Genomic DNA, 12,597 nt, shown 5'->3' on the forward strand with positions numbered 1-12,597 from the left:
TGAATGATCCATCCATCCCGGCCGGCGGGCTGGGCTCAGGATCCTGGTGGGCCAGATGCGGCCCACAAGCCATAGTTTTGAGGACCCCTGGCCTAGGCCATCTTTATGTAGAGCAACAATTCTTTTTTTTTTTCAGATCCTTCGAGAGTTCTTTGCCATGAGGTGCCATGTTGAACTTCCAGCAACCAGTATGAGAGAGTGAGAGAGATAACACCAAATTGAAAACACCTGCTCCCCATTCACACCTGAGACCTTGTAACACTTACAAGTCACATGACACCGGGGATGGAAAATGGCTAATTGGGTCCAATTTAGACATTGTCACGTAGGGGCGTACTCACTTTTGTTGCCTGTGGTTTAGACAATAATGGCTGTGTGTTGAGTTACTTTGAGGGGACAGCAAATTTATACTGTTATACAAGCTGTACACTCATTACTTTATATTGTAGCAAAGTGTCATTTCTTCATTGTTGTCACATGAAAAGATATAAAATATTTACAAAAATGTGAGGGGTGTACTCACTTTTGTGAGATACTGTACACATATATATACAGTATATACACATACATCCCGTGTATCTCCAATCTAGATTTTCTTAAATCCACAGTCCTCTGTGACCTCTTGGTCATTACTTCATTTATTATTATGCTGCTGTGAAGAATGTCAATGCTGCATTTATGGAAGTAAAGTTAAGTACGTAATAAGAAATGGGCGATGCATGCAGGATGAGGCATGGTGAACTCAAGTTTTGCAACAGTAACTTTTGCACACAGTCAGTTGGCAGTAGACATGGCAGGTGTCTGCGGATTTATTTCAGCCTTCTTTAGATCTTTATATATGGCATCAAGGTCCGCAAAGCAGATCTTAATCTAAATGCACAAGAAAATATTGTTAGTATTAGATGTACGAGGCAATGAAATAACTTAGGTGTAAAAAGGACATATAGCAAATGGTGGTGCTTTGAAGCTACCTTCAGACAACCGAATATCTGCAGCCAGGGGGTGGCTGCCAGCAAGAATCAGTAGACATTGCTTGCGCAAATTTGTGCTCTGTACAAATCAATGGCAGGCGCTGCTGCCAGTCACATGTAGCCACTCATTCAAGCAGTTACATGCAAATGGAGCTTACGACTGACCCTGGACACAGCTTGTGTGCGTCCAGGGGCAACGTTTATGCGGCCACACACAAACTGGCTACAGGTAAATGGCCAGTTTGTATACCACCATACCACAGAGTGTTCCTGTGTCCAGGAATGGTGTTTATCCACCTCTAAACGCAGTAAAATAGCTGCAGACATTTAGCCATATGAATGTAGCCCTAGATCTATGGCGATACTGGACATTACGCACAAATGACCTGTTCTATGTGAGAAAACAGGATTAAAGTACTAAAACAGAGTACACCACATTCACTTTTAAAAGTGAATTTTTACTTAGTGAATGAGGTGAAGCTATGCTGATTTCAAACATCAATCATGTGCAAAGTAAACATGTTCTGCTTCTAGTAAAAAAAACTCTCATAACAACTGTATCATTTCAGTGTGGATAATGTCAGATATCCAGCATTTTATGTAAGGCAGACACAGAACGATAAACTCTCATGTGACCCTAGCATTTAGCTAAAATTGACAAAGCAGCAGTGTTAATTTCGTCGACTAAAACGTTTTTGTCGACTAAATGAACACAATTTTAGTCGACTAAAACTAAAACAATTCAGATGACTAAAATACGACTAAAACTAAAATGGCATTTTAGTCATAAGACTATAACTAAAACGAAATTGAAATTTGCTGCCAAAATTAAAACTGGTGTAGTGCTGTGCTAGTGCATGCTCAAAGCTTAATATCATAAATAATAACCTATTTGATTTTTCACTCCAGGACCAGCAGTAGTATATAATGAGTTTGGAAATTGTAGAGAAATGCTTAAATAATGCATTACAAATTACAATTGAACTACACCCATTCGATTATAGATGACTAAAATGAAAAATGAATTTTAGTCGACTAAAATGTAAGATGTTTTAGTCAACTAAAATGTACTGGAGTTTTAGTCGACTAAATACGACTAAAACACTTGCAGAAGACTAAAATGGGACTAAAACTAAAATGCAATTTTAGTCCTAAGACTAAGACTAAAACAAAATTAACACTGCAAAGCAGAGAAGAAGGTGCTTCTAAGTGCAGTAATAAAACACTTTAATGACAAGGAAGGGTCAAAAACACTTACAAGATGTAAGTGCAAAGCAGGCATATCAAGGAAACCATAACGTCCAGTGGGATGCCTCCTGGGTGTCGAGACAGCTGCAGGTGGAAATTCCAGCCGACCAGTGGTTGGTTTAAAGAAGGAGCCACTGGGCATACTCAGAAACATGTGTTGCCCATTCTGACATCACTTCTGGTTGCCTGCATTCTATGCTGGCCCTGACAGCACGGCTCTCCCTCCTAGATAAGAGGCATAGTGTTTCCCATTGCTGGTCGGCTGGAATTTGCACCTGCAGCTGTCCTTACTCTAAGGAGGCATCTCGCTGGATGTTACGGATTCATTGATATGCTTGTTTTTCACTTCCATCTTATAAGTGTTTTTAACCCTCCCTTCTTCTAAAAGTGTTTTATTTCTGCACTTAGAAGCACATTCTTCTCTGCTTTGTTTTTGCTATAGAGTGTTCTTCCTTCTTCTGAAGGGCTACTGTGGTACATTAATCACATTTCAAGAGCTAGTCATGTACTGTTTGTTAAAGTCTCCTTGTTATCCAGAGTGCCCTATTCTCCACACCCCTTTAGTTAAATTCAAGCCTAGCTTTTAAATATAAACACGACTGTCAAATGCTAAAGCAAACATCATGGCTGCTTTTTAGGAATTTTACACAGCTAGAGGTTAAAACTGAGCACATTTCACACTGCCAAACACATACAGTATCTCACAAAAGTGAGTACACCCCTCACATTTTTGTAAATATTTTATTATATCTTTTCATGTGATAACAATGAAGAAATGACACTTTGCTACAATGTAAAGTAGTGAGTGTACAGCTTGTATAACAGTGTAAATTTGCTGTCCCCACAAAAAACGACACACTCATCCATTAATGTCTAAACCACTGGCAACAAGTGAGTACACCCCTAAGTGAAAATTTCCAAATTGGGCCCAATTAGCCATTTCCCTCCCATGTGGCTTATTAGTGTTACAAGGTCTCAGGTGTGAATGGGGAGGAGGTGTGTTAAATTTGGTGTTATCACTCAAATAATTGTTGCGCTACATAAAGATGGCCTAGGGCTATAGGAAAATTGCCAAGACCCTGGTTGTGTTTGGGAAATAGACATATGAGTGCTGCCAGCATTGCTGCAGAGGCTGAAGGGGTGGGAGGGTCAGCCTGTCAGTGCTCAGACCATACGCTGCACACTGCATCAAATTGGTCTGCATGGCTTTTGTTCCCGAAGGAAGCCTCTTCTAAAGATGACGCACAAGAAAGCCCGCAAACTGTTTGCTGAAGAAAGACTATGGACATGAATTACTGGAACCATGTCCTGTGGTCTGATGAGACCAAGATAAACTTATTTGGTTCATGGTCTGGGGCTGCATGAGTGCTGCCAGCACTGGGGAGCTACAGTTCAATGAGGGAACCATGAATGCCTACATGAACTGTGACATACTGAAGCAGAGCATGCTCCTCTTACTGAGGAGACTGGGCCGCAGGGCAGTATTCCAACATAACGACCCCAAACACACCTCCAAGACGACCACTGCCTTGCTAAAGAAGCTGAGGGTAAAGGTGATGGACTGGACAAGCATGTCTCCAGACCCAAACCCTTTTGAGCATCTGTGGGGCATCGGAAGGAAGGTGGAGGAGCGCAAGGTCTTTAACATCCACCAGCTCCATGATGTCCTCATGGAGGAGTGGAAGAGGAATACAGTGCCAACCTGTGAAGCTCTAGTGCCCAAGAGGGTTTAGGCAGTGCTAGAATATGATGGTAGCCACACAAAAAATTGACACTTTGGGCCCAATTTGGACATTTTCACTTAGGGGTGTACTCACTTTTGTTGCTAGTGGTTTAGACATTAATGGCTGTGTGTTGAGTTGTTTTGAGGGGACAGCAAATTTACACTGTTATATAAGCTGTACATTCACTACTTTACATTGTAGCAAAGTGTCATTTCTTTAGTGTTGTCACATAAAAAGATATAATAAAATATTTACAAAAATGTGAGGGGTGTACTCACGTTTGTGCGATACTGTAATTATAAAAATCTATTTTGTTTAAAACCCCAGTGGAACATTCACTTACAAGCTTACAGAGAAATGTCATATGTAGTCTCTATTTAAAAAGGGTTGTGAAAACATTTCCCAGGAACGTTTGCGATAAGTGTGCACTTATACTTGATATGGCAAATATGTACTTAAAGTGGAAGTCCACCTTAACATTATAATCGCTACATCTACAGGCATCCACAATCTAAGACTAGCCTATCTAGCCCTGTAAAGAAGAAATCCATATACAGTGGGTACGGAAAGTATTCAGACCCCCTTAAATTTTTCACTCTTTGTTATATTGCAGCCATTTGCTAAAATCATTTAAGTTCATTCTTCTTCCTCATGAATGTACACATAGCACCCCATACTGACAGAAAAACACAGAATTGTTGACATTGTTGCAGATTTATTAAAAAAGAAAAACTGAAATATCACATGGTCCTAAGTATTCAGACCCTTTGCTGTGACACTCATATATTTAACTCAGGTGCTTTCCATGTCTTCTGATCATCCTTGAGATGGTTCTACACCTTCATTTGAGTCCAGCTGTGTTTGATTATACTGATTGGACTTGATTAGGAAAGCCACACACCTGTCTATATAAGACCTTCCAGATCACAATGCATGTCAGAGCAAATGAGTACATTCATGAGGAAGAAGAATGAACCTAAATGATTTTAGCAAATGGCTGCAATATAACAAAGAGTGAAAAATTTAAGGGGGTCTGAATACTTTCCGTACCCACTGTACATACCACTTCTGAAGCTGCTCCTGTCCGGTCCCACACTGAGCTGTCAACGATGGCTGCGCTGTGGAAGAGGGTGCAGAGGAGGCAGCCGACAACAGAAGCCCCATAGTAACTCTATGGGTGCCGTCACTTACCATTCATTTCACAGGAATTATCAGCAGTCTCTTCTGCAGAGCTTCCGCCACTGGAGACCGGCCCGAAGCAACTTCAAAAATGTCTTCTTTACAACGCTAGATAGGTTAGTCTTAGATCGTGGAGGCCTGTACATGTAGAATATTTAGTGTTGGGGTGGATTACCTCTTTAAACCAGTGGTTGGTTGTTCCAGCTATGTTGGTTGAGTCCAATCTCAAGTTACCATTCCTTTAGTATCTACGGGGTTTCCAGACCAGACTTTTAGTTTATCCTTGAATCTGCAGGCAGGAAATGTCTGACCACATATGCCTTTCTGGTACAGAACTACCCTTGTCTCAGGCCCAGGGGTCTGCACCAAATCTGACCACTGCATCAAATGTTTGGGGGCAATATATGTATACAGTTTGATCCATTTGGACACAGGCACAATTTTCATACTTTTGGCTCTGTATGCCACCAAAATAAAATTAAAACAAAACAATCCAAATGAATTTGAAGTGCAGACATTCAGCTTTAAATTAAGGGGTTGAACATAAATATCAACATAAATATCAAGTACAAATTTTAGTAACTGCAACCATTTTTTTATACAGTCTCCCCCATTTTCAGTGGTCAATGTAATTGGACAAATGAATATAATCATAAACAAAATGTTAATTTTTTTAATATTTTGTTGAGAATCCTTTACTGGTAATGTCTACCTGAAGTCTGGAACCCAAGGACATTAGCAAAGACTAAGTTTCCTCCTTTCTGAGACTTTGCCAGGCTCTAACTGCAGCCATCTTCAGTTCTTTGTTTGTGGGTCTTTCTGCCTTTAGTTTTGCCTTCAGAAAATTAAATGCATGCTCAATTGGATTGAGATCGGGTTATTGACTCGGCCATTGCAGAATTTTCCACTTCTTTTCCTTCAAAAGCTCCTGGGTTGCTTTTACAGTGTGTTTTGGATTGATGTCCATCTGTACTGTGAAGCGCCGCCCCATCAACTTTGCTGCATTTGGCTAAATCTGGGCTGACAGTACAGTATATCCCTAAACACTGCAGAATTCAACCGGCTGCTTCTGTCTTCTGTCACATCATCAAAAAACACCAATGACCGATGCCCCTGGAAACCATGCATGCTAATGCCATCACACTGCCTCCACCATGTTTTACAGATGACGTTGTGTGCTTTGGATCATGAGCTGTTCCAAGCCATCTCCACACTTTTTTCTTCCCGTCATTCTGGTACCGACTAATCTTAGTTTCATCCTTTCAAAGAATGCTTTTCCAGAACTGGTCTGGCTTTTTTAGATGTTTTTTGGCAGTCTAATCTGGCTTTTCTGTTCTTCAGGCTTATGAATGTTTTTTTCTTTATGAATGGGTTTTTCTTTACCATAGAGAGGATCCTGTGTTCATCCACCACTGTTGTCTTCCATGGAAGTCCAGGCATTTTTTTGTTGCTGAGCTCACCAGTGCTTTATTCTTTCCTCAGAATGTACCAAACTGTTGATTTGGCCACTCCTAATGTTGCTATTATCTCTCTGATAGATTGGTTTCGTTTTTGAAGCCTTAGAATGACCTGTTTTACTTGCATTGACAGCTCCTTTGAACGCATAATGTAGGTTCACTGCAACAGATTCCAAATGCAAATACCACACTTAGAATTAACTCCAGACATTTTACTTGCTTAATTGATGAAGACATAACAAAAAAGTAGCCTATACCTGGCCATGAAACAGCTTTTGTTCAATTGTCCAATTACTTTTGGTCCCTAGAAAAAGGGAAAAAGGGGGGGGTGGCTATTCTTAAGAGCTGTAATTCCAAACCCTTCCTCCAATTTGGATGTACATACCCTTAAATTAAACCTGAGAGTGTGCACTTTCAGTCCATATCCATTATATAACCATAGCTTGCATACGTTTTGGTAAATACCTAAAAAAAAAAAGAAAATGTTGCCTGTGTCCAAATATATATGGACCTAACTGTGTATGTGTGTGTGTATATATATATATATATATATATATATAGGGGGAGGGGGTTTGGGAGATATACGGTATGTATTTTGGCACAAATTTACATGCAAGGATTACGTTTAGTTTAAGGATTACATTTTGGCATGGAGACATTAATGGTTAGGCTTAAAAAAAAAAAAACTTTCAGGATAGAAACAGGGGAGTTGCCGTAGCTGACTTTTTAAGGTACATGCTATGGAGCTGTTATCCATATCCTTCCTTCACTGCTTGGCGAGTTGCCAACCTTGACAACTAATATACACATGCTTGTTGGGTCAGCAACCCACCAGGTAGTGATGGAAGGATACAGATGTCTGCACCACAATGTGAACCTTCAAAAACAAATCAGCAATTGTTAGTTTTTTATTTTGGATTGCAACATTAGGCATAGGATTAGATTGTGGTTCAGGTGTACATTTAGTGGTTAGATGCAGGAAAAAAGTAGAGTATTACTTTTTTGAGTAAGAACATATCTTTTAATTAAAATAAATGCATCTAACACAGGCCCAATTAACCTATGAAATTTAACCTTCAGTAATTTTGTGTTCTGTGCAGATGCCAAAGCTTGACAGACTTAAACTCTTTAGTTATGTGATTGTTTGTAGACAGATCAGGAAATGTGTTAGTTGGAGAGTCACCTTTTCAAGCTGCCCTTCAGTGTCTTCTATGGATGCATCTGACTTGATATGCATCTGCTTAGTGATGATTTGGAAGAGATTCAGAGTTGCCATTCTGATTCGACCCAATCGTAATGTATTTTCAGCTGCGGTATTTTGAATTTGTGCCCATCGGGACTCCTGCAGAATGTTTCAGAAAGCATGAATTGTCCTAATTCAAAACATTTTGAGTGCAATTAAAAAAACAAATTACATCCAGCTAATGGTACGTGTTGAGTGAGCATCACCTTGCAGTGTTCGCTTAAAAGGAAAACCAAAAAACACATACTTGCCTCAATGCTGCAGAATCAACAGAAGCTGAATTGCCTCCTGAAATGTCTGGAGTTTTTCCTGAGGAAGAAACATTCTAGCTGAGGCCAAGTCCAGAGTTAGACCCAGATAGTCCAGTTTTGGTGGAAGGAACCAAAGCAGACTCCTGAATGTTCAGGATCCAACCAAACTCCCTCAGAGTTGGCAGAGCAATCTCCAGTAGTCCAGCAAAACATTTGGAGACTCTGCTCGCATAAGAAGATCATCCAGGTAACCCAGTACCGCGATTCCCCACTGACTCAAACAATGCCAGGACCAGGGCCAACACTCCTGTGAAGACTCGAGGTGCGGAGGTGAGACCAAAGGTCAGCGCCACAACTCATAATGCTCCTCGTCCATGGCAAAAATGGAGGAAGCACTGGCAAACAGCACATATTAGAATGTGCAGATAGGCATCCTTGATAGAAGCGAGAAGAAATCCCCCTGAATTAGGGATGCCACTACCATGTGAATGGACTCCATGTAGAACTTCTGTTCTCGCACAAAGCAGCTTAGTGTTTTGAGGTCCAGAATTGGACGTACCTTGCCTTCCTTCCTGGGGACTGTAAAGAGGTTTGAGTAAAAACCCCTGAAAAAAAACTTTCCGGAGGTCAAGGCCAAACTCGATCTCGTAGCCTGACTGAATAACTTTGTGGACACACTTGACCTGTACCAGGGATGTCCATTAATCTGGAAACTAGCGAAAAAGTCCCCCCACCCCAGATATGGGCGAGGGCGCCCCTTCATGGAGAGGCAGTCTTGTCTGCAGGTCTGGAAGAGACTGCTTGTGGCTTGCCAGACCAGATCCTCTTGGAACCTCTGGTGAAGGCCCTGACTTTTGATCCCTTGTCTTGAGACCCTGAGAGACTAAGAGGCTGCTTAAGAGCCGAGGAAAATGGCTCACGTCTACAACGGGGCTCCTTGCCCTTGGTAGCCTGCGGAAGAAGAGTACTCTTCCCCCCTGTGAGACACTTAACAATGTCATCCAAGGAAGCTCCAAGCAGGCAATCCCCTACAAGAGGGAGATCAGATAAGACCTTCTTAGAAGTCTAGTCCGCAGATCAGCATTTCAGCCAGACAATATGCTAAAGGATCACTGCTGACATAGACAGCCTAGAAATCAAAAGGAGCCGCATCCAAAGAGGCATCACAGACAAACTGTAGATCCTGGATCAACCGGTCTGCCAGCTCCACAAAGACAGGGGGAAGCTGTTCTACCTCCAGGTCCCAGCATAAAAGCTTAGCCCACTTGGCCAGAGCAATAGCAATTACCGTCCTAATTGCCGAACCAGCCATAGCGCACATATGGCGGGCCAGAGCATCTGTCCTCTTATTAGCTGGACCTATAAAGGTCAGGGACTCCTCAACCAGGATGAAGGTAACCCAATTTGACCTGGAAACCGGCAAGGCCACTACAGCTGGGACCGTCCACCTTTAACGCAGTAAATCCTCATAAGGATACCGTAAGAAAAAAATGCCTAGCAACCTATTACCCTGGTGCGGCCACATCTGGAGTATTCTGTCCAGTTGTGGTCACCAATCTTTTAGAATGGGTGTACTGGAACTGGAGAGAGTCCAAAAAAGGGCAACTAAACTAATTATGGTATTGGAGGGTCTTAATTATGAGGCGTGACTGCAAGCGCTTAATTTATTCTCTCTGGAGAAGAGAAGCCTGAGAGGGGACATGATAGCGATTTACAAATACCTCAATGGTGATCTCAGCACAGGAAAAAAACTATTTAGTCTCAAGAAGTGTAAGAGGACACGTGGCCACACAATGATATTAGACAAGAGGTGGTTTAACCTTAAGCTGCATAAGTGGTTTTTCACTGTAAGAGCAGTAAGATTGTGGAACTCTCTTCCACAATTGGTGGTAACTGCTGGGAGTATAGCTACATTTAAAAGACTTGGACGTGCATCTCAAAGATCACAACATTCAGGGTTATGGGAAATAAATACGTCACTAACACACACACACACACACCTGCACAGGTTTAACTGGATGGACTGTGGTCTTTAACCACTTTACCACTAGAGCATTTTGCTGTCTTACGTCTGGGCCACTTTTTGCGATTGGCGCTGTGCGACTTTAACTGACAATTGCGCGGTCATGCGACGCCGTACCCAAATGAAATTTACGTCCTTTTTTTCCCCACAAACAGAGCTTTCTTTTGGTGGTGTTTGATCACCTGTGCGATTTTTACTTTTTGCGCTATAAACAAAAAAAGAACGTTTATTTTGAAAAAATAACAATATTTTTAACATTTTTTTATATGAAATTCCCCCCAAAAAAGATGTAAAAACCAATTTGTTTTTAAATTTTTGGCCAATTTGTTTTCTGCTACCCATGTTTGGTAAAAAAAAATCACAATAAGCGTATTTTGATTGGTTTGCGCAAAAGTTATTGCGTTTACTAACTAAGGGAAAGATTTATGTCATTTTTGGTGGGTTTTTTTTTTAACGAATAATGGCGGCGATCTGCGATATTTTTTTGCGGGACTGCGACATTGCGGTGGACAGATCGGACCCTTGACTGACATTTTTGACACTTTTGGGGGTACCAGTGACATTACTGCAGTAATCAGTGCTATAAATATGCACTGTTACTGTAAAAATGACACTGGCAGGAAAGGGGTTAATTTTATTGGAGAGGGAGGGGTTAATGTATGCCTGGTGCTTACTAACGTGTGGGGGGGAGGTGACTGAGTGAGCCAGGGACAGATCGGATGTTCAGCTATGCTGAACACTCCGATCTGTCACTCCCTGTCACTTAGGAGATCCGCCCGCTCTGTTTACACAGGATCTCCAAACTGGATTCCCCGACGATCGGGGCAGAGCAGCGGCGATAGCCGCCGCTCCTCCCCTGGCCCGACTCCCGCTGTGAATGAAAACAGCGGGAGCGCGCCTCCGGCAGCGAGCGAGCGCCGCTTACAGGGGAGGAGTCTGGTGACGTAGGTCTACGTCGTCAGACCTACAAGAGCCACTTTGCCGCAGTAGTACTACGGTACTCAGCGGTAAAGTGGTTATTCAACCTTAACTACTATGTAACTATGTAACCACTGCCTTTTGGACAACCCCACTGTTTTGTGACAAGTTGTCAAGGTACAGTGCCTTGTGAAAGTATTCGGCCCCCTTTAACTTTTCAACCTTTTTCCACATTTCAGGCTTCAAACATAAAGATATAAAACTGTAATTTTTTTTTGAAGAATCAACAACAAGTGGGACACAATCATGAAATGGAACGAAATTTATTGGATATTTCAAACTTTTTTTAACAAATAAAAAACTGAAAAATTGGGCTTGCAAAATTATTCAGCCCCCTTAAGTTAATACTTTGTAGCGCCACCTTTTGCTGCGATTACAGCTGTAAGTCGCTTGGGGTATGTCTCTATCAGTTTTGCACATCGAGAGACTGAAATTTTTGCCCATTCCTCCTTGCAAAACACCCCGAGCTCAGTGAGGTTGGATGGAAAGGGTTTGTGAACAGCAGTTTTCAGTTCTTTCCACAGATTCTCTATTGGATTCAGGTCTGGACTTTGACTTGGCCATTCTAACACCTGGATATGTTTATTTGTGAACCATTCCATTGTAGATTTTGCTTTATGTTTTGGATCATTGTCTTGTTGGAAGACAAATCTCCGTCCCAGTCTCAGGTCTTTTGCAGACTCCATCAGGTTTTCTTCCAGAATGGTCCTGTATTTGGCTCCATCCAGCTTCCCATCAATTTTATCCATCTTCCCTGTCCCTGCTGAAGAAAAGCAGGCCCAAACCATGATGCTGCCACCACCATGTTTGACAGTGGGGATGGTGTGTTCAGGGTGATGAGCTGTGTTGCTTTTACGCCAAACATAACATTTTGCATTGTTGCCAAAAAGTTCGATTTTGGTTTCATCTGACCAGAGCACCTTCTTCTACATGTTTGGTGTGTCTCCCAGGTGGCTTGTGGCAAACTTTAAATGACACTTTTTATGGATATCTTTAAGAAATGGCTTTCTTCTTGCCACTCTTCCATAAAGGCCAGATTTGTGCATTATACGACTGATTGTTGTTCTATGGACAGAGTCTCCCAAAGATCTCTGCAGTTCATCCAGAGTGATCATGGGCCTCTTAGCTGCATGTCTGGTCAGTCTTCTCCTTGTATGAGCTGAAAGTTTAGAGGGATGGCCAGGTCTTCGTAGATTTGCAGTGGTCTGATACTCCTTCCATTTCAATATTATCGCTTGCACAGTGCTCCTTGGGATGTTTAAAGCTTGGGAAATCTTTTTGTATCCAAATCCGGCTTTAAATTTCTCCACAACAGTATCTCGGACCTGCCTGGTGTGATCCTTGTTCTTCATGATCCTCTCTGCGCTTTAAACGGACCTCTGAGACTATCACAGTGCAGGTGCATTTATATGGAGACTTGATTACACACAGGTGGATTCTATTTAGCATCATTAGTCATTTAGGTCAACATTGGAACATTCAGAGATCCTCACTGAACTTCTGGAGAGAGTTTGCTGCACTGA

At 41.8% G+C, this 12,597-nt stretch overlaps 1 protein-coding gene across 1 annotated transcript in view; it reads right to left on the reverse strand.

Annotated features, from left to right (window-relative positions):
• Positions 1 to 634: 634 nt before the first annotated feature.
• CFAP73 (cilia and flagella associated protein 73) overlaps positions 635 to 12,597 on the reverse strand; it is a 49,557-nt gene continuing 37,594 nt past the window's right edge. The window contains exons 6-7 of the mRNA XM_082272561.1: positions 7,763 to 7,921; positions 635 to 870 (exon numbers count right to left, since the gene is read on the reverse strand). Coding sequence (XP_082128687.1) covers positions 775 to 870; positions 7,763 to 7,921 — 255 coding nt within the window. The 3' untranslated portion in view covers positions 635 to 774. The remainder of the gene's footprint in view (positions 871 to 7,762; positions 7,922 to 12,597) is intronic.

This window comes from Pelophylax lessonae (assembly GCF_965119305.1).
Source record: "Pelophylax lessonae genome assembly, chromosome: 1".
In the NCBI taxonomy this organism is placed as follows: Eukaryota; Metazoa; Chordata; class Amphibia; order Anura; family Ranidae; genus Pelophylax; species Pelophylax lessonae.